This window comes from Solanum stenotomum, chromosome 3, assembly GCF_019186545.1.
Source record: "Solanum stenotomum isolate F172 chromosome 3, ASM1918654v1, whole genome shotgun sequence".
Lineage (NCBI taxonomy): Eukaryota > Viridiplantae > Streptophyta > Magnoliopsida > Solanales > Solanaceae > Solanum > Solanum stenotomum.
In genome coordinates this window covers 5,368,498-5,389,911 of record NC_064284.1, presented here as the reverse complement: position 1 = coordinate 5,389,911, position 21,414 = coordinate 5,368,498, and the positions used below count along the sequence as shown (strand labels likewise).

General features: G+C 35.3%; 5 protein-coding genes across 8 annotated transcripts; 1 reads left to right on the top strand and 4 right to left on the bottom strand.

Annotated features, from left to right (window-relative positions):
- Window positions 1-137: 137 nt before the first annotated feature.
- On the bottom strand, window positions 138-1,045 carry LOC125859342 (uncharacterized). The gene has a single exon (XM_049539069.1). It carries the CDS (start codon window positions 923-925, stop codon window positions 293-295), a length of 633 nt encoding a protein of 210 aa, XP_049395026.1. The 5' UTR covers window positions 926-1,045; the 3' UTR covers window positions 138-292.
- A 645-nt stretch (window positions 1,046-1,690) lies between these two features.
- Window positions 1,691-5,984, bottom strand: LOC125860218 (50S ribosomal protein L3-2, mitochondrial-like). The gene is made up of 5 exons (XM_049540141.1): window positions 5,549-5,984; window positions 4,920-5,129; window positions 4,339-4,443; window positions 2,681-2,794; window positions 1,691-2,162 (listed from the first exon to the last, which is right to left on the bottom strand). The coding sequence occupies exons 1-5, from the start codon at window positions 5,858-5,860 to the stop codon at window positions 1,989-1,991; spliced, it is 915 nt and encodes a 304-aa protein (XP_049396098.1). The 5' UTR covers window positions 5,861-5,984; the 3' UTR covers window positions 1,691-1,988.
- A 659-nt stretch (window positions 5,985-6,643) lies between these two features.
- On the top strand, window positions 6,644-13,653 carry LOC125860192 (proline--tRNA ligase, cytoplasmic-like). 4 transcript variants are annotated; one of them, XM_049540101.1, is made up of 13 exons: window positions 6,644-6,741; window positions 7,562-7,633; window positions 7,728-7,813; window positions 8,397-8,489; window positions 8,581-8,697; window positions 9,469-9,656; window positions 10,174-10,240; window positions 11,669-11,791; window positions 11,915-12,067; window positions 12,163-12,447; window positions 12,618-12,836; window positions 13,055-13,148; window positions 13,225-13,653. In XM_049540101.1, the coding sequence occupies exons 3-13, from the start codon at window positions 7,736-7,738 to the stop codon at window positions 13,287-13,289; spliced, it is 1,482 nt and encodes a 493-aa protein (XP_049396058.1). In that variant the 5' UTR covers window positions 6,644-6,741; window positions 7,562-7,633; window positions 7,728-7,735; the 3' UTR covers window positions 13,290-13,653. The 4 variants fall into 4 exon arrangements, with proteins under 4 accessions (XP_049396058.1, XP_049396059.1, XP_049396057.1 ...); XM_049540102.1 differs by having other exon boundaries at window positions 6,647-6,661; window positions 7,565-7,633; XM_049540100.1 differs by having other exon boundaries at window positions 6,651-6,741; window positions 7,565-7,633.
- Window positions 13,654-13,746: 93 nt separating this feature from the next.
- Window positions 13,747-14,413, bottom strand: LOC125860193 (uncharacterized). Its single transcript, XM_049540104.1, has one exon. The coding sequence runs from the start codon at window positions 14,309-14,311 to the stop codon at window positions 13,754-13,756; it is 558 nt and encodes a 185-aa protein (XP_049396061.1). The 5' UTR covers window positions 14,312-14,413; the 3' UTR covers window positions 13,747-13,753.
- Window positions 14,414-18,749: 4,336 nt separating this feature from the next.
- Window positions 18,750-20,802, bottom strand: LOC125860186 (amino acid transporter AVT6E). The gene has a single exon (XM_049540094.1). It carries the CDS (start codon window positions 20,559-20,561, stop codon window positions 19,143-19,145), a length of 1,419 nt encoding a protein of 472 aa, XP_049396051.1. The 5' UTR covers window positions 20,562-20,802; the 3' UTR covers window positions 18,750-19,142.
- Between the last annotated feature and the right edge of the window lie 612 nt (window positions 20,803-21,414).

The following is a 21,414-nucleotide window of genomic DNA, read 5'->3' as shown; positions in this document are numbered from 1 at the left end:
TTGTAAGAGTGAACTTACTGAAAAAATTGCATTGTCAATTAACTGGCTGAAAGGAAAAGAATGTGCTAAGGTTTAATTACCATGATTCTTTTTGAGAAACCATAATAATCAACTTGGATATGAAGTTCAGTATGATAAAAGTTAAAACTCTGCATTGTGTTGCTCATAGACAAAGAATTCAGAAAATTATAATGCAATAATTCCCAAAAACACTTGAAAGTTCAAGGTATCTAGAGGAAGAAAAAGCATGAGGATAAATTAACTAAGGTATATTAGAGAGAGTTCAATCAACTCAGGTAGGTTTCAAGTCTTGAAACATTGCATCCCACTTAATCTCTTCAATAGCAACAGTTGGCCAGTTTCCACCATCAACGCCGTCCATGTCTTCATCATCGCGAAAATCCTCAGCAGTGGAGCTTGAAGGGCTGCTAATCCAGGCATCAGAAGAATCTATCATGAGATTGGGACTCCCATTTGTGAGCATCATCAACCTTCCTTGATTAGTAGTAGCATTAATACTCTGCATTACTGGCCTTTCTTGTTTAGCTGCAGTTAGTTTCTTTTTCCTCTTCAACATAGATGCTTTCCATCTTGAACTGCAATTTCTCAGAGGCAGCAAGGCACTTGAATCTGACCGACGAGTCCACGTGCTAAAGCTTTTGGTAAAATGTTGTTTTGCTTGCCTGATAGCTACAACTAACCAAAAGATGTGTTTTCTTGAGCTTCTTCTGCCCTTTTCCTTAGTAGCAAGCTTGAGGATTTCTAGCCTATGTTTGGCTATTGAAATTCCCATACTTTGGAGAAATTCATGGTTGAAATATTCTATATCATCTTGATCAAGTTGATTATGAGCAAAAATAATAGCATAGTCATAAAGAAGAGAAGGGTCAAGGCTAGTTTTGGAGAGCCATGAAAACCAGTCCATGGTGTCTCAGTACATGTATTTTGATTGTTGAAGATGGAGAGTTTTAAAGATGTTGGAGTTAGCCAAATTTTAAGGACTTGGGAGTTAATTTGGGTGGGAATTGAATGGTAGTTGAAGTTGAGAGTGACAAAAGGTGAAGGACCCGTGAACTAATAAAGACTATGTTTCCTTTCAATAATAGGCCAGAAAGTCTATAAATTTGATCAGACTTTTTGAATACATGCACAAATGAGGATTTCTCTTTGTAGGGTTCATTTCTTCCATCAGTCACGGCTTAGAAGATGGTTTATTATTTGCAAACTGTCATTTTCCCATTAAAAGTGAAGGAAGAAAGAAAGAGATAGCACATGCTTGGAAGTAATCCTTCTTTAAAAATAATTGCTATGTTAGAATTGTGAAAATAAAAGTTTAATTGATAATTTAAGCAAATTATAATAAAACAAACATAGAAATTATAAAATTAGCTCAGCTCAAGTAAAATTAACTAGCTTAATTATTCATTCAACTCATTTTGATTCGCTCAAATTCAACTCAACTAGCTGATTTGACACCTGTAATTCCATTATCAGTCAATCAAACCTTCCAGCAAACTTGTTTGAAGAAATTTTGATTTTCTGCTATTGCTGCATTCAATGTAGGACAGGTAAAGATTAGGCTATAGTGTTCACACTACCTTTGGGACCATCATGTCATGTCAAAAATACTTTCTTTGAGGCAAACAACTATAGGTTTGAACCAGAATACAAGTAAAATGACAAACTACTATAGTTTATAATTCTCCATTCATCATATTTCTGTTATTAGCTCTAGTCATCCAGCAACAACATAATTAGTTTGTGTCTGTACAATTTCTCTGGAAGAGGTAGCTAAATTTCACCCTATCCAACAAGAAGTAGATAAATTTTGTAGTACAACTCAAAATTAGAGTACCATCAGCCAGAGAAATGTCAAACACTACTACGAATAAATTCCTTCTAAAACACTACCACTTCACTGCTGCTTGTTGAAGAAATAAAAAAGGTAAAGACAGAAAATGCCATGGTCACAGCTAGATTGCCTAGAATCAATCAGCAGCCATAAAAGGGTCTGTATCACCAAGATCAGCCACTAATGGTTCCAAATCTGCTTGATCTTCGTTTTCTGGGGTAAAGTAAGTGGGAAACGGAAGCGTTGAAATATCTGGTTTCTTGTACACAGAATCTTTGATGAACACAAAGTTACCTTCAGCTCCAGGAACCTGAAAGAAAGTTACAGTAAATCACTGGCTCTGAGTTATCTATCCATAGAACTGCGCAAAGACTGGTGTACTACTGAAGAATTCCACCCTCTTTACAAGATCAAAGAAGTTTAATCACAGTTCCCATGCAAGAGATTGAAATGACGCCTTTCTTCAGACCTAAATTAGTTGGTACCTCCAAGAAAGAAAAGTGAACCCCCCCTCCCCCTAGTTCCCATATATTTTGCAGACAGCTGGTGGTTTTTATAGGTAGCTAATATTCATTAGAAAGCACATACCGCGGGGGAGGGGGGAGGGGTAATACTGTTGATTGCCCATGTCACACTACCAACTCTCTCTGTGTACTTTTTTGGTGAGTTACCAACTTTTAGTCATAAATAAGAGTTTGAACGCATAGAATTTCATCAGAAAGATTGCAAAGGAAAGGAAAATTATATTTAAACAATGCATTCAGGTGATAACTCTCTTATCCATGTGAAATAAATTTAAAAGAAACGAGAAGTGTTTCAAAATCTTGCCTGGCCTTTGACCCACATCAAGTTTCTGGCAGGATCAATCTTGTAGACCCAAACATTTTTAACAGTTCGTTGCACTCCACCCATGCGTCCAGGCATTTTTCTCCCTTTAAATACCTTTAAAGAAAAAATTACAAATGAAAGCGGAAGCTTGTAACATTAACTAGATTCTACAACAGCATCATACAAAATCAATTGTTTGTTCAGTTCCAATTAAATATTTAGTCAAATAAGTTAATCAAGTGTATCAAATGCAACTTCGGCAATGTAAGTTATCTTCCCGGGATGTGAGGTTGAAGCTCCAACTAATTTAGCATGTCACGGGTTCTTGAGCATATTTTTAGACACATGAAGGTCAAACTCAACGACATGATAGAGGATTGCATGAGCATACTTCCTAAAGTGATCCAATATCTATTAGAACTACCTGGCAAAACGCTCAGAGACGAGAAACAATTGCATGTACAGAAGAATGGGTACTCTTTTGTAAGCCCAACCACGCCCCAAAAATTTTGGGGTGGAGTGGGTGGAGATTCTGTAAGTTCCATAACACATCCTTGATATACAAAACCCAAATTTTGATTTAAAAGCCGCTATCTGTATTAACAGCTCACCATATGCTACTTGCGTGGAAGCTCCAAGGTCCAACACTCCACTCAAAAACTATCGGCCAAGGAACTCTGTCCATGATATCATGGATGAACATGTTTTGGCATTTGTATGCGGAAAATTTAGTTTCTTACTAGTTCTTTCTCTATTTCTCCATAATTTTATAGCTGGATAAATATGGAATTGAAAAGGTGGGGTCAGCTAACAAAGGGGAGATAGGCTCAAGCGTTTTTATAAGCGAAAAGCGCAAAAAAGTTTACAAGGATTATAGAGCTTGAAGCGAAAGTGAGAAGAAAAGTGCATGCTTCTTTGGAGCGAAATGCACAGTTTTCAGAATATCATAAATTATCAGGCACCTCATGATCCAAACAAAATTATCAAATCATCTACAAATTTAGTAAAATTATATAGCAGTTTAAATAACTAATTTTAGCTTCCTATGATAATGCCGATATGAATCCAACACCTCAAAGTCGAGATACAAAGAAGCAACCGATTCTCGTTGGAATCACTTTGTGCACCATAGCTTGAAGCAAAAACTTATCAGTGCATGGCTTTCACCCATGAAGTGATAACCCCTTGCTACACATAGTTCCATTGCTAGCTTATAATGATATTGTCATAAGCAGTCCACAAAAAAATTAACAATGAGAATGTATTATATTTTAAAATTGTGGAGGAATAAAGAAAGGGTGGGGAAAATAGAATTGAGCAATGTTCATCAAGTCTTGCACAATATATCTGTACCAAATGACTATATTTTACTGCTAGAATATTTTTTGTAATACACCTCACTGAAGCATTATTAGTTACAAGATTTACTTCTCCTTCAAATAAGTAAACCAGTCGCAAATAGATAACAATTTCGAATGCATATCATTTTTAAAACAATTTAAATAATATAACATGCATGCTACTTGCAATTAAGCAGGCACTTAGTTATAAGGTAGACGAAAAGAGGAGTGTGACAAGTGCCAACTTATTTAATTGTGAAAATAGAACTCATACACTGTAGATCACTAACATAAAATCGAGGAAAAGGTAATGCCTACCTTTCCTGGAGCATCTCTTTGACCTGTAGAACCAATACTTCTGTGGGATAATGAAGCACCATGTGATGCAGGCATACCGCTAAATCCCCATCTTTTCATCCCGCCCTACACGTGAAATTCCTCAATCATTAGTACAGTTCATCAGATTAGACATGCCCTCCAAGAGTGAGACAACACTGACAGTTCAATTAACATCTTAAGAGGTGGAACAGAAAGTAGATGCTAGAAAGGTGGAATTTTGTTCCACAAATAAAACAATATTTCTACCATTAGCTAATGCTTAGAGAGTTCCTATCTAATATATATGACGATGGTGTGTGATATTACTTCTATTTAAAAACTGTCATGCAGATTGAGAAATGCTCCATCAGCAACAAAATTGAAAATTTCAAGTTGCGTCTTTATTAAAAACTCAATGAAGTACGAAAACTTGGTCTCAAAGGCCAATTTGAGGTCAAAATATGAGTTATTCTCATCAACAATATCACTAGTATCCTGTGGTGCATGCGGAAGTCCATAAAAGGTAAAGACCAATCAACTAGACTAATCAAACAATAAACACAATCAATATTACTCGGCACCTGAAAACCTTTCCCTCTTGTAATTCCAGCAATATCCACATACTGGCCTGGAACAAAATGGTTGACACTGATGCTAGTTCCAACAGGAAGAAGGGCATCTTCAGTAACAGGAAATTCCTTCAACTTTCTCTTCATGGGCACACCTTGTGCTCTAAAATGACCTACTTCAGGTTTTGTCAAATGCTTCTCCTTTTTGTGAGCACATCCAATCTAACTACCACCATAAAAAGATCAATTAGACCACGCCACAGCATAAAGAGTAACTAACACCATCCTCAAAAACATTAGGCAACCAATTTCTTTTATTTATCATAATTTTTGGTCGATTGGCTGATAACTTATTCAGCCAATATCAAGTGTAAAAGACACCAGAATATCCATTCAGACTTGAAAACACGTTCACAACGTTCTCGCAATGAATACTATGATACAGTAATACAAATATAACAAAACTCTTTAGGTGATGCATTTGAATTAACAGAGCAGATAAATTGACAACAGTCAGTTAGCACTAACAAAATATTTCTTTTTTACTTTCGTGGGGGTAAAGATTCAGTCTTTAAGAACTTAGCAGAATTTTTTTCAGAAACTAGACATGCTAGATTGAAAATCAGTCGAAATTGAGGAACCTGTAGGGCAGATATGCCTTCCTTCTCCGGGGTTTTGACCTGAGAAACAATGTTATCATCTAACCAAAGGATGGTAATGGGAACGCGTTCTCCCCATTTGTCCCATAGAGCAGTCATTCCACATTTGACAGCAATTGCTCCAGTCCGTTTGGAGTTTGGAGTCATGATTCCAGGTTTTCCTTCGATAATCCGAGTCCTTAATTCCTCGACTTGGCTACTGCAAGCACTGAAGGTTCTGAACTGGGTTTCTGAAACTGTGGACGATAAAAGGATGCGGAGATGAGAAATGAGGTTTCTCGATGCGGCCGCCATTGGAGGAGCTTTCTCCTTTTACTCCACCTCTTTCTGTTTACTTGTGAGAAAGGAAAAGACGGCAAGGACTGGTCGGCGACGAGAACAACTGAAGAGAAAAGCGAAATGCGAATACTGAAGTCTAAAGGGCTGTTTGGGGCCGCTACAGGAAGGGCTCAAGGCTTATTGGTCCAGAATGTTTCGGCCCAAGTCCTAATTAATCACACACACCCTCATAATTAATGTTGATCTTAAGAGACGTGTAAATAAAAATTATGGAAAAGGGCCTAAAATACCCTCGAAATATTGGAAATGGTACAAAATTATCCCTCCATCCACCTATTGACTCCAAAATACCCTTCTCATCAACCTATTGGCTCCAAAATACCCTTGTCATCCACCTTTGGGTTCAAAATTGACCACTTATTTAACGGTTTTAAATTTAAACTATTTAAATATATTTTTTAAATACTTGGCGCTCAACTATTGGTTATAATTTAATTTATTAATATAATTTATAAACCAACCCACTACCCACCCATTATTAATTACTTGTCCACTTTTTCTTTTTTAGTTGTTCATTTTGACAAATAAAAAAAGAATAACCTCAATTAATTATTTTGAAAAAAATAAAACATTCTTGAAAATTTTATATTTTTAATTCATGCACTTTATAATTAATAAATATAAAATGATAAACTCATTATTTCAGACTACTTTGTATTTCATATCCAACAATACAAACAATTAACAAGTCCTTTATTTTTATAGTATAATATAAAGCAGCCGGCCCTCCATCGAAAACGTCTCTTTTCTGGCAAGGTTAGTCAAGCTTTGCATTTTATCTTCCCTAAATCCAACTTCTTTTATTATAAGATTTTTGGGAGCTTTATCTGTTTCATGTAAGTTTTACTATCTCTGCTTCCTTGTTGAATTTAAGCTTACACTACACTCAAACATAGTCTAATGGATGTAGTTTGACAGTTTCAAACTATAATTCCCCTATAAAGCAAGTATTTTTACTCAAATGTTGTAACTTTAGTTAGTTTTCTCTTCTCTTTATGCCCGCATTTGTATATGGCTGTTCTTACTAATAGGAGTAGTATAAAAGCCATTCAAGTTGGAATCTAGTTTGCTTATGTCCTAGACTAGTTCTATCACCTGTATCGCTTTCTGCATATCAAAATACTCTATCTTGTATTCATACAACAACTTTGTAAACTATAACAACTACAAGGATGGAAAAAATCAGTGTTGTTAAACCCGCGCTTTAAGCCTGCTTAATGTGCCCTTCTGTGTCGTCATCAAGGCCCTAAGACATACGACTTTTCCTTGTCAATGAGTCTTTCCCGAAGAAGCAACACTTCATTGTTTATTTTTTTTCCAATGTCTTTGTCCATATATTTGTTATTCATGCTTTTAATTATTACTCTTGAGCTAAACATAGATATTTGCATTTATTCGCCATTTGCGCCTTTTTTCATTAAAGCCCTAGCTTTATTTGCCCCAACGGACTTTAGAGCTTTTTTGCGCTTGATTACATTGGAATAATTCAACTCTTATGTGAAAATTTTGATTTATCTCTCTAAAATAAAAATTAAAAAGAGGGGGAGGTGGGGAGTATCACTATCTTCTTGTGGTGCTGATCAAATAAATGAGAAAAGAGAAGTAGCTGATATTTGTTATTTTCATGGGTTGGTTGTCGAACCTTCATTTATGAAGCAGCTAGCTTGGCTATTGGTTGTGTGAATACTTAATTGGAAGCTTGAAAGCATTCTGGTAAAGATCCAAAAAGTAAGTAATAATGCTACATCATATCTCTTTAAGAAAACTTGCTGCTCTAGTTAGGTTGGTTTGTGTAATATACATCATTTTTGTCTTTCTTCAGAGGGAAAAATGAAAGAAGTCAAGAAAGAGACAGGTCTTGGTCTCTCTTACAAAAAGGATGAAAATTTTGGAGAGTGGTATTCTGAGGTATGCTTGGGAGATCAAACTATATGAGCTATCAAATTTGATAATATTTACCTGCTCATGTTCGTATAACGATGTGTCTGTGGCCAATTGCATTGGTGCAAAAACAAAGATGGAATGGCAAGAAGCTCAAAAACTATGTTTAACTAAACTTCTTTCTTGCTCCATTGTCATTTCTTCTTCGTCTGTTTTGTCCCTGTAGTTTTGTCAAATTTCATAAATTTTCCATTTCTTGTTCTACTGAATCTTTTCCTCATTATTCTGTTCTTTTTCCCTGTAATTTCTTGTCCAATTTCACAGATCTCCCAATTTTCTTATGCTAATGAATATTTTCTATTTTTTTTTTCTTTCTCCAATATTTTAGAAGACAGATTTTTCTTGAAGTTCTTTACTCCTTAACACATAACTAGTACAAATATCTGTCTGACTAAAGTCCTCCTGAATGCAATACTAGTTCCTTCCTCCCAATCCATTTCTGCTCTCTCTATATGGATAAGTGTCGTCTATTTTACTTATATGTGTGAGTTCCTTCTCATCATTTATGAAATTTTGACTTACAAGCTGCTCCATTAACCAATCAATATAGGTTGTCGTTAGTGGTGAAATGATCGAGTACTATGACATATCTGGCTGTTATATTCTACGGCCATGGTCAATGTCTATCTGGGAGATATTGCATGTAAGCTTGACCATGAAAATTCTCTTTTTCTCCCACCACTAATTATTTGAGGTCATTTATGATGGATTGATTGTTAGCTCTGTATGTTCAGGGTTTTTTCGATGCCGAAATTAAGAAAATGAAGATAAAGAACTCCTACTTTCCTCTGTTTGTGTCCCCTGCTGTTCTTCAAAAGGAAAAGGACCACATAGAGGGATTTGCACCTGAGGTGAGACTTGGCACTTTTTTAAGTCAATTATTGTAGGACAGTTTATGTTCTTTCAGCCCGTGAAGCGTGTACAATGTCTTCGATATAAATGTTTATTCCACTGTTTCTCACTTTCCTGCCTATAACGTTTATATCTTTAATGCTGAAATTTCCTGGAATCTTTCAAAACATTTGTAATTAGAATGTTTGCCATGTTATTCATGCTGGCTATTGCTGAAGATAGTACTTAATAGCGACAAGGGCGTTGCTATTTGTTTCTTTAAAAACTTCATTCTAAGGTTTCATTAAGTTCAGAAAGTCATCATCAATTTTGGTGATGTAGGCTTTTGGTCTAATGGTAAGAGCTAACTTGTAATGTGTGGGTTAGGCATATGTCACGGGTTCAAATCCTGCCACAGATAAAAGCCGATATTTAAGTGAATTAGGTAGAGGAATGCATACATTACCCACTAACTTTCTCCACTGGCTCTGAGGGATTCCTCTGGTATCAAAAAATATAGAGAATTTGGGTGATGTACGATTCCCAGAAGCCTGAATTTTTTTGGATCTTTTTTAGGTTGGGGTTAACTTTAATTGTAATAACTTTGTTGTGTAAGTATCTTATTATGGTGTTAAGTTGGTATCATCCCTTGTGTGATGTATTCTATAAATTTTAATAACTATGCTCAAGGCTTATAATTCTTCAGCACACTTCAGTTACTATATGGGGAGTGGATTGTGTTATAGACTTATTATTAGCTATACCCATAATGGGTTTATGTCATTCTTCAGGTTGCTTGGGTTACAAAATCTGGTGATTCTGATTTGGAAGTACCCATTGCGATTCGACCCACTAGTGAAACAATAATGTATCCTTATTTCTCTAAGTGGATAAGGGGACATCGTGACTTGCCCTTGAGACTCAACCAATGGTGCAATATCGTGCGATGGGAGTTTAGCAACCCCACCCCCTTCATCAGGTGCTCGTTTGAGTTTATTTTTTTTGTCTTGAAACCTTTTACCCTACCCCCTTCATCAGGTGCTCTTTTGAGTTTATTTTTGTCTTAAAACCTTTTACCATTCCTTTGTGAGCATGTTCAAGCGTTTTCGATTGCAGCTTATACAACAAAAACTACATAGGTGTTTGGCAATAATTCCAAATATTTTTCTCTTTATTTGGAATTTATGGAGTTGTGTTTGGTTATACTTTTTGCATAGAATATTTGGAATAATGTTCATACTTGAATGTACTTAAATCCAACTTCAAAAGTGAAAAGTGAGTTGGAAAACAAGTTATTTGTTGTTTTCCAAATTTGAAATACAACTTCAAGTTGGATTTGGGATTTTCATGGTTAAACGCTGATTTTCAAATAAAGTGAAATTATTCCCCAAAAAAATGAATAATTTTTATGGCCAAACAGATCCGTAACTCCTTAATCCTAACTTCTTTGAGACTTCGAGATGTTAGTTAATGTTTTGCTTATGTTCCTTGTTCAGGAGTCGTGAATTTCTCTGGCAAGAAGGACACACTGCTTTTGCAACAAAGGAGGAATCGGACGCAGAGGTATATTGCTATATCTTGGAGTATGCATATCTGCCTCTAAAGTTGTTTAAAACAAAAACTAAACCTCTCCTCGAGCATTGTCTAAGTACCATGGTGTAGTGCGTGGCTTGAGTGCATTGGATGCAGATAACAATAGAATAACTCTGTAAGGTAGTTTTAAAGTGAATTTTCCAGTTCAGCTTTTTTCCTATGTTATATTTGTTGTATCATGTATGATGCCATCTTAGTCTTGTCATTGCTTATACAGTTAGTTCCGTGAGAAGAACTTTATTAGGTAATTATATCAACATAGAACTAGTAGGCGCTTCTAGGACAGACAACTTAGCTTTGTGATACTAATGCCAAAGCAGGGAACATGAAGAACATGACATTGCTTCTTTTTTTTGTTACCTGGGGGAACAGAGAGAGTATCTTTTGGGAAGTTGGAAGTTGGAAGTCTACAGCTGTCGGGGTGATTACTGATGGGCCTATCTAGTTTTCTTCTCTTCATTGATTAATTTGTAATTAGGCTGTTTATGAGCTTTTACATTTATTTCTTCAAACCAGTTGTTAACAGCTTAGGTCTTTGGAAGAACTAGGAGATAAAAGATGAATCATATCGTCTGTCAACTTCAATATTTGTTGTTTCAACATCAAAGATAATTTGAATTGACATAAGTTTTATGTCCTATTGAAGTTGGTACAAATAAGAGAAACTAGAAATGTGTATTGTTCAGGTTCAAATGGGAGAATGTGGGTAACATTTTACTCTTTTATTTAATAGGTTTAAATTGGTGAGAGTTATATTGAAATGAAGAATGGATCAGATTGTAGTTTCCTCAGAAAGTGATTTTTTGTAGTTGTTTGTCCAAAAAGGAAAAGGGAATGGTTTGGCAAAATAAGAAGTAGAATTATATGAGTGTATTATGGAACACTCTCAGTACAGATATGAACTATAACTTCAGGATAGGGGGTATCACAACTAGCAAAGAAGTTACTTTCATGTATATATGTAACCTTGGAGCCAGTGTCATAATTTGGGTCAGGTCAGCTATAAGATCAGTTTAGAATTTGTCCGTTCCAACACTTGCCAAACCTGCCTTCTACATTGGTACATTATTGTCTTTGTGAATTAAGTATTTGAGATCTATATTTCTCAGCCTGCAACTTAAACATCAGTTAAGGACTACTTTATGTTCTCTTTGGCTTACCCTTCTTTACTTGAAGTGGTTTTCTCCTAGTTGTCTTCTTGTCTTGCATTATTGTTGGATAATTATCTGAGCAAATCAATAGACTTTTATGCGAATTAATAGCTTTGGAACTGAGATGCCCTAAGCCTAGAGAAGACTTGCTGCTATCAGCTTTCCTCTTCTTTGTTCAAGTTCAGTGTTTTTGCTTATAGATGTAGTCTTTTTCATACATAGTGATCTTGCAACTATCTTTATTCAGGTTCTAGAAATCTTGGAATTGTATAGACGCATATATGAAGAACTTTTAGCTGTTCCGGTCAGTAAGGGAAAGAAAAGTGAGCTTGAGAAGTTCGCTGGTGGACTATATACGACTACAGTTGAGGTATTGAAGACTGCATCTGTGTAGACATTGTTTGGCGGTTCTTAACAGTATTTTCTTTGGAAATTGTTGGTGAAATTCTCCTAACTGTCATTTATTCACCATTGTTCCCTGATTTTTTGCCAGGCTTTTATCCCTAATACTGGCCGTGGTATCCAAGGTGCAACTTCTCATTGTTTAGGGCAAAATTTTGCAAGAATTTTCGAGATAAATTTTGAAAATGAAAAGGGAGAGAAGGCTATGGTCTGGCAGAACTCATGGGGCTTTACTACAAGAACAGTAAGAATTCAATGCCATTTAAGCAACTTTGTCTCTTCACTTTTATACTTTGGAGGTCAAACTAACCCTCTTTTTTTTTCCTGGGGCTGTGACAGATTGGTGTTATGATCATGGTTCATGGGGATGACAAAGGTCTGGTCTTACCTCCTAAAGTAGCATCAACTCAAGTAGTTGTTATTCCTGTTCCATACAAGGATGCAAATACTCAAGGGATCTATGATGCTTGTGCTGCTACCGTTAGAGAGATGAATGAATCAGGTATTCGTGCTGAGGCAGACTTCAGAGACAACTATTCACCTGGCTGGAAATATTCTCATTGGGAAATGAAGGGGGTTCCTCTTAGGATTGAAATAGGACCAAAAGACCTTGCAAATAACCAGGTAAGAATTCTACTTCCTGTCTTTTCTTTCTAGTAGTCCGTTGTTTATGAAAGTTAAAATGAACTTGGTAAAATTTGTGCGATGAACCTTTACTATTTGTGTGGAAGCCTAAATACATGTGTATATGTTTACCTATGTTGTTTGATTCAAAGTTCTGATATAACTCCAAGGTACGAGCTGTTCGACGTGACAACGGAGCCAAAACAGATATTCCCATGGCCAATCTTGCTGACCGAGTAAAAGATTTGCTTGCCACTATCCAACAAAATCTGTTCGATGTTGCCAAGCAAAAGAGAGATGCATGTGTTCAGATTGTAAGAACCTGGGATGAATTTACGGTAGCACTGGGCCAAAAGAAATTGGTCTTGGCTCCTTGGTGTGATGAGGAGGTATGTTTCTTGTCTAACTTCAAAGTGATGCTACTACCCCATAAAAGATGCATCCTGTTTTTCAGCCAGTAGCATGTTTTATTTTATCATCTGTAATTTCTCTCTGCAATAATAATATGAATTTGCACAATTTATGTGATCACATTCCAATGTGTGTTCTATGGTGATGCTCTTAGTTGTCAGCTTGGTTTCGATTTCACATAATTGCTTTCTGGTAGGCTGTTGAGAAAGATGTCAAGGCACGCACAAAGGGCGAGATGGGTGCAGCAAAGACGCTTTGCTCCCCGTTTGACCAGCCTGAGCTGCCTGAAGGTACTATTTCCCTGCAGATTTGTTGAAGGCTCAGCGTTATTGCCATCATCTAATATGTCATTTTACTCTGTTGTAGGTACATTGTGCTTCGTGTCGGGTAAACCTGCTAAGAAGTGGACATACTGGGGCCGTAGCTATTGATGTTCCGTTCCATAAGGACCCTCACAGTACACTTTGCTCTTTAGAATAAAATTCAGTTATATACATCTTCATCATGACGATTATAACTTCTATGAATTTCATTAAACTCAAATACATCACTATATTCGGATCTCTGAATTAAATAAGTAAAAAAAGGAAGTACTTAAGAAACATGTACAATCATTGAAATAATACCATTAATAACACACATTATACATTCATGGGTGGCTTTCTCCTTGGGCCCACCACTGATGAGCAAACAGAAATTCCAAAAAAGTTAAAACAGAATTGGTGGAAGAACACAAAATCCATCTCTCACCATTTTATTTGTTTTTCCACCCGGAGTTCCTTCAATATTTCGAATTCGCATCATGTATGTAAGGCCCCATTACTAAAATTTTTTTCATATCTAGAACTCGAATCAGAAAGTTAAAGTTGAGACGACATCTATCTAGCAAAGAGAATTAAGTTGGTTTTAGATTTTGAAACATTGTATCCCACCTGATTGCTTCAACTCCACACGACGCCCAATAATCATCTCCCATTTTTTCATCATTAACCGTCGGACTAGAGAAACTGTTCATTCTTGAATCTGAAATGAAATTGGGACTCCCATTTGTGATTAACAGAGTATTCTGCTTAGCTGCAGCAACCCTTGTACTCCTCCTCTTCAGCATAGAATTTTTCCATCTGGAACTGCTAATCTTTTTTGGGACTAAAGCAAGTGCTAATTCCTCGCTATGACCCCAATTCCTTATATACTTTGAGAAACACCTCTTTGTGCGTTTAATTACTTGGAGAAATCTCGACATGGAATTCGGGATCGCTCCTTTTTCTTTCTTCGCAAGTTTGAGAATTTCTAATCTGTGTTTGCCAATCGAAATGCCTATGCTTTGGAGAAATTCGTGGTTGAAGTAAACGACGTCGTCGTATTCAAGCTCGTTATGAGCTAAAGCTAGGCCATATTCATACACAAGAGAAGGCTCTAGCTCTGTTTTGGACAACCAAGAAAACCAGTCCATGGCCTTTACTGTATTTTTTTTTTGCTGCTCAGATTTTTGGTGTGTACTTGAAATGAAAATGAAGGGGTTGTAGAAATATTTATAGTGAAGGTGGATATGAAGACATTATTATATTATAATGTTTAAAAGGCTTAAAGTGAGTGGTGAATTTTGGTTGCTGAGATTTTGCACTTTCACTTTTTATTAAGTGTGTAGCTTTGCTTAACTAGGTGGTAGTTGAAACTTGAGAGTGACTAAAAGAAAAAAGGGGATATGAGTGTGGCCCATTTTACGATGATCAATGAAGTAAGTTGAAAATCATATAAGGAAAATAATAGGTAATTTCATATGATATGTTTAAATCTTGGTGAACGAATGAGAAGTAATAGGTATTTTTTAAAATTAGTCGAATTGATCGTGTGATTTTTTTATCTCACTTGTTTTTTACTTTTAGAATCAAATTTCAAAATCATGAGTGTAGTTTTGGAGTCGAGATGTGTGTAAGTTGTCTGAATAATAATATGAAAAGAAAAAAGAAAAGGTGGGGGTATGCATTTGTTTAGTGGGGTCATTTACTCTTGAAGCCCCATGTTCCATCCAAGAATTGGCCAAAAATGTGAATTAGAATTTAGGACTCTTCCAAAAGAATTAGAAGTAATAAATTCATGGATTATATTGCCCATTAATCACGCTTAGAATAGTCTTTGGTCTATGGGGGTCAGCCTTACCAACCCCCCCCCCCCACCCCACCCCAACTTGGCCTACCTTGCTTTTGCTTAATCACTTCAAGTTTGAATCACAAATTGTATGTAATTTTTCATGTTGGAGGACTTTTTCTTTTACCTCTTAATTAGTCAACCTTAATTTTAATTTGGTTAATTACAAGAATTAAAAAAACAGTTGACCTTTAAGACAGTACAACAACAGGATAGGCATTGGATAATAAATGTTAATTGAGATTTGACTTGATTTAAGTTTTGCAAATTAGTGTTTTGCCGGCTCTTATTAATTTCCAATGTATTAAATATTACTAATAAAACTCAGATAATACTCAAAAATGATTAAGTTGATCTATCACTATCCAAGGGTGGACTCTAGGACCAGGTCTATACGTTTATGTCTCCTTCATTATTTTTATTTTCTGTTTAGTTTACTTTTGAAAAAATATGAAATGAAGAAAGACTTTAAATACGGATTTTAATCTAATTACTCTCCGACTCCATTCGTTTCAATTTATGTTTAACTGAAGATATTTATTTGTAATTATCTTCCACCAGCACATATATCGAATAATATTGTCCATCAAAGTTTGAACAGATGAAGGAAAATCACTTAATATTTTTAACTCCGTTGAAATTTAAACTAGAGATAAGATGCTCCTTAGGTTCTTGAAACATATAATTTCCCTTTTGAATTTTAAACAAAGATAACTATTATTCCTATCATGTGACTTGTTGGAAAATTGCAACAAACAAGTATGCTTTTTCAAAATGTTGTGAAACAAGAATGGGTTTTTTTTGTGCATGTATGCCCCTCTTCAGTCTCATTATTTGAGTTGGGATCTTAGAAATTAAAGAACATTAACTCACGGGCCAGGCAAATGGCAATAACAAATGTTCACCATGTGAATAATGCAGGGGTAAGATTGTCCAAACTTTGGAATTTTTGTTACAAACAAAAGCTTTCGTCTCCTTATCCTACTACTCTATCTATATATATTTTGCCTTAACATCCTCAATGGCCCATGCCATATTAATTCTATTTTTATCTTTTTTATAATTTATAATTATAAATTGATGAATGACAAGTCAGAAATTATAACAAGATGCAATAAATAACGCTACACTTGAATATAACATAACGCAATTTTTGAACTACCGTTGATACTATTGAAAAGTTTTCCTTATTTCAGGTGATTCAATAAAATTTACAATAAGAATTGTTTATTGCATGATATAATTTTTGAACAAAAAAGGATTCATTACTTGTAGCTAGGGGTTTCAAAAATGAACCCAAACATAGATAACCCGCCCAGAACTTTAAGGGTTGGGTTCAAGATAACTTGAATTGAGTTCAATCTCAACTCATTCAAGCCTAGCCTATTTTAAGAGAATCCTCAATTGAGCCCAATTCAATCTTCAATTTCAACTCATTTTAAAACTCTTTACTAAGATATGTTCCTATATTAAATGTATGAATTATTATTTATTTAACATCTTTTAGGATTTATCTATCCATTTGTTACTTTTTTAAAAAAAAAAATCTTGAGCTGAAATTCGAATTGTGATTATAAAAGTTAAATATCACTATGTTAAAATTATTGAGATTAATCGGATCAAATTGAGCTGGTTAAGCCTTCACACCTAATTATAATCAGGTTTAACTGAAATTTAAGTAAAGATGTCAGATTATGATTATTGGGTCCTTGTTTAGGCAAAAATTATCAATATTGCAGACAGATACCATTAATTTCATTGCCTCTAAATTTTTTTAAAATTTATCCCTTACTATATATAACATATTATTGTTGACCTACAAGTCATACTCCATTGCTGTTCATTAAATTTAACAACTTCCAAAAGGAACATATTGCTCAGTTACTTATTTAGCATCGACCTGCTCGAGGAAAAGCTCCTGTCACGATGAATCCTGCAATATATTGTTGGTTGGTATATAATCCAGATTGAGTAGTAAAGTTAAAACGTCGAATACACTCTCAAAGACTTAAGACTATATGTGATGCATCCCTTGTGGGACGAATTATTGAATGAGTCATCTTCCTATTAAAGTTGAGGAGTCGGAGCATGTGTTTATGATAAGCTAAGATACTTTAATGGTATAAAATTACAGCATTTTAGGAGGATACAGATACATGGACAATGTTGGAAGACATCTAACATTGTTTATGTTTTCTTTTTCCGGAATCAAGTTATGGGGCAAATTTGAGCTACAGAATAGTTTTTACTACATTTTACCAGAGCATCCATATTTCCGATTCATTCAAGATTGCCATGTGAGATACTCTACAGATGACAATGGATAGTCACAGATTGCAGCATCAATTAGTAGAAACAAGTTCAACACAATTTGTACGGTACCAGAACTAATACCCTTTGTACAAGCAGATTTAGTAACGATTTTCAAGAACAAGTTGTAAAAGGATATACTAGGTTGCTGGTGATGAACACACCTTAAAACGTGTAGGGAGTTCAGGAACAACAATAATTTAGTGCATTCATACATGACGTTAACTCTACATGGTATGATGACCCCTACATGACAGAGGAAAGAAATGTGTGGAAAACTTTGAAGGACACTTTTAACAAGTGCAAGCAAACGAGTTAGAACTGACCTGTTTTCATTATCTGTAAGCTGGAGAAACTACTCTCCCATGAATTCTGAGTTTGTAGTATGAGCCGTCTACTAAAATTCACACATGTTACTCAAAGAACAGGTTGAAAACCGAATTGGATGGAAGCAAAAGAACAACAACATCATTTACTGGATAACCATTTCAATCTCTCTGATCAACCATATCTCCAATTATACAAGATATTACATGAGATCGCAAAGAATGTGATTAAGAGACATAGCTATGGTTTATCATTCAGGAAAATACCCATTTTTCCCACTTAATCCAATCTATTCTCCTTTTCCCAGACCTCACTTGTGAAATAACCTTGGATATGTTGTTGTTGTTGTTGTAATCCAATCTATCCTCTGACGGTAAAGAATTCAAAGCTTGCAGCATTCTAATTCCCTAAAAACACGTTTAGTAGAAAATCGTCCATCAACAATTTATACATGCCCGTGAATTGTGTGTTTATTACACTGGTCATCAGTTAAAATTTTCATAAAATGGTATGAAGGAAACAAGTAGAAAACTAACTTAAATTTGAAGTGGGGAAACGACACCACTACTAATGGAACAAGTCTGTTCAACTTCTCAGAGTCTCCATATGTCCAATTTATACTAGAAATTACATGAGATTTCACAGCAACATGACTAAGAAGACATAGCTAAGTCTAACCATTCAAGCAAGTGCCCACTTTACAAACTTAAGCCAATATGCTTTTACGATTCCGAGTCTCTTAATCCCTTAAAACAAGTTTAAAGGAATTTATACAGCATAAGAAGTACTTCCTCCGTTTCAATTTGTTTGTCTTAATTTGACAGGGCGCGTACTTTAAGAAAGTAGGAGACTTTTGAATCTTGAGGTCTTAACTATCATAAACATGTTGTGTGGGATGTTGAAGTTAAGGAGTTGCCAAATTAGGAAAAACACTTTTTTTAAACATGCCAAAAAGGATAGTAAGACAAAAAAAAAATGAAATAGAGGGAGTAATTGTTTCTTCTACCAGAATTCATAACAATTTTGACCAACAAAAAGAATAATACTCATTGAAAATATATTACTACAAATGCAAATAATGGAGCAGGTTTCAAACTTTCAGGTACTTATAAGAATGACATTCAATTATTGTATTCATAAGATAAGTTTTTTGTATGACCCTGTATGGCAGGGGAGAGAAAGCTATGAAGATATAGGTTGCCACCTTTAACAATTACAAATAAAGAAAAAAGAATTTAGACTTTACCAGTTGCCGCAATCCACATAACTCTCAATAACTAACATTTTTCTATGAATCCGGGATCACCATTCTATCAATCTGCAACAGCTATGACAATCTCTTGCTATTCTACGTGGACTGGTAAAGCTTGAATGACTTTTGAGTGGAACTATATCACAAGACTTTCCATTTAGAACCTGACAGTTTGACTTGGAGTAGCTTATCCTCACTTGGATCGGTAAGGCAACAGGCCTTTCCACTGTATGAAAAAGAACGAACCTCAATCACTCTCGCTACTCATACTATAAATATTGCCACCCACTCCAACAATGCTAACTACAATGGCCAATATCAACATGAACCAAGACAAAATCTTCTCTCTCATACTCAAACCGCTTCCTTGTTTGCCCAGCCTTAGAGCAATAAGAGATGGAAATGTATAGCCTAAAGAAACTGCAGTTGTGGCCCCTGTAAATTTGAAAGCAGTCCAAATGTTGGGAATCATAGTTGACCCAAAATATAAGAGTGCCAGGAGAACGGCAGTCAAAGCCAGACACCTCTTCCTACTTTCTGTGAGTGGTGCAGATCCTTCAAACAACAAAGCATCCACTGTCTGCCTCAGGGAGAAATGGATAACAGGGAAAACAAGAACCAGATGGAAAACATAGCCAACACGAACAATGTAATTCAATGCTGTGCTGAAACGAATTCCAAGGTCCTTGTCAAAATTTGTGAGTATATCAGATTCAGTATCCTTTCCAAAAAGTAAATAGCCAGCTACTGCCGTAGAAGCATACACCAACACACAAATAGCAGAAGTAATTCGGCTCACACGGTTCATCTTCTGAGGTGATCTGCCTTCAAGCTCATTATAAATGGGCTGAACATTGAAATGGCAAACATACGCATTGGACATTATGGGAATCACCACAAGCAGGTCTAGGATTGCCTGCTTAGACCCGAAATCTGGTGTCATCCTTGGAGCTTCAATTTTCCCCTCGACAAGCTTAATAAATGCTATCGTGAAAGCAACTACAACAAACACAACAGCAAGAGCTACAGAAGCAGCTGAAGACAAACTCAAAGAATCGATCTTGTCCATTGCACAAAGGGGTGCAAGAAAAATCACCAATATGATCAAAACCACTAACTTCCTATGATCCCACACTCCATGACCTAACCACTGATCAAAAACCCCAGTATGTCGAATCGAACCCGACAAAACATCCCCAATTATAATCAAGTATACAACCAAAACACCAGCATTATTCACAATAATACAAATCTCAGACAGGATCTTCGCTGTTTTACCCAATGCAGCCTCAACAACTTCCCCATACGACGAAGCCTTGCATTGAACCGAAAACCGAACAAGCAATTCAACACTAATCTCAGACAAAACACCCATCAAGAATATCAAAATAACCCCAACAACCAACCCCAATACTTTCATCGTAGCAGGCAAAGCCATAATCCCCGCACCAATAATAGTAGTCGTAAGATTAAAGACTGCCCCATGTTCTCCAGACCCAGATTTATTTTCACCAAAAATAAGAGGTAAATCATCCAAATCTATATCATCGGCTTCAAAATCATCACCAGAATTTGGTTTCAAATATTCATTATCCCTAAAGTTATCATCTTTAACTTGTAATTCAACAAAAGATTCCTTGGAAACAGCCGAATAATTGCTATCCATAACCACAAATGCTATTTACAATTCAGAAATTAAATGCATCTACACGACATTTATGTAGCAAAAAGGAGAAGAACTTACGTTAAAATCAGCCAAAATAAGAAAGTGGGTTTTGGATTCGATGACTCCGAGATTCAAAATTGTATTTCCAATGTAATCTAAGGATGAAAAGAACCCTAGATCGTCCAAGTCAAAGTTGAAGCGGTTTACTTTGTAACTCGAAAATGGCCGATTTAGAGAAGTTAAACAAAGTTTCCTATTTTTATTTTTATTTTTATTTTATTTGGTAAAATTTTCCTATTGGTTAACTCAACATGAAACTTCTGCCCAATATCATGTTTGAAAAAATAGTTTACTACTCCCTCCTTTTGTTCCTAATTATAAAGTGGATAAAAAGTTCTGCATTTTTTAAAGTAATTAGTCATTTAATTGAGAGTATGATAGATAAAAAAAAAAATTATTCTTTCTTGATTTATCAAAATTGACAAGTAATTAAGGATAAGTATAAATAAAAAAAATGGGCAATTAATTAAGGAAAAGGGAGTAATATTTTAGGCACGCCAACAAAATTTATGTCACTACAAAATGGAAATGCAAATAACTAGTAAATATTCCCTCTATCCCTAGTTACTTGTTTACTTTTGAATTGACACACCTGTTAAGAAAACAATGAATGACATAGTGAATTTATCTTTTAATCCTTATTAATTATGAAGTGAGTGAGAACTAAAAGCTTAAGATTTTCAAAAAGTTTTACCTTTTCCAAAATAATTACTTGATGGTATAATAGGTAAAAAGAATTTGTTCCTTTCTTGATTTGTCAAAATGAACAAGTAATTAGAGATAACTAAAAAAT

What these genes read in the sequence shown, in the direction of transcription:
- LOC125859342 (XM_049539069.1), bottom strand. Translation starts at nt 925, where the DNA reads ATGGACTGGTTTTCATGGCTCTCCAAAACTAGCCTTGACCCTTCTCTT.
- LOC125860218 (XM_049540141.1), bottom strand. Translation starts at nt 5,860, where the DNA reads ATGGCGGCCGCATCGAGAAACCTCATTTCTCATCTCCGCATCCTTTTA. An exon ending in CAAGAGGGAAAGGTTTTCAG is followed by an intron (nt 4,444 to 4,919) that starts GTGCCGAGTAAT and finishes TTTCACGTGTAG; the next exon opens with GGCGGGATGAAAAGATGGGG. An exon ending in TGATGTGGGTCAAAGGCCAG is followed by an intron (nt 2,163 to 2,680) that starts GCAAGATTTTGA and finishes ACTTTCTTTCAG; the next exon opens with GTTCCTGGAGCTGAAGGTAA.
- LOC125860192 (XM_049540101.1), top strand. Translation starts at nt 7,736, where the DNA reads ATGAAAGAAGTCAAGAAAGAGACAGGTCTTGGTCTCTCTTACAAAAAG. An exon ending in CTATCTGGGAGATATTGCAT is followed by an intron (nt 8,490 to 8,580) that starts GTAAGCTTGACC and finishes CTGTATGTTCAG; the next exon opens with GGTTTTTTCGATGCCGAAAT. An exon ending in TATATACGACTACAGTTGAG is followed by an intron (nt 11,792 to 11,914) that starts GTATTGAAGACT and finishes ATTTTTTGCCAG; the next exon opens with GCTTTTATCCCTAATACTGG.
- LOC125860193 (XM_049540104.1), bottom strand. Translation starts at nt 14,311, where the DNA reads ATGGACTGGTTTTCTTGGTTGTCCAAAACAGAGCTAGAGCCTTCTCTT.
- LOC125860186 (XM_049540094.1), bottom strand. Translation starts at nt 20,561, where the DNA reads ATGGATAGCAATTATTCGGCTGTTTCCAAGGAATCTTTTGTTGAATTA.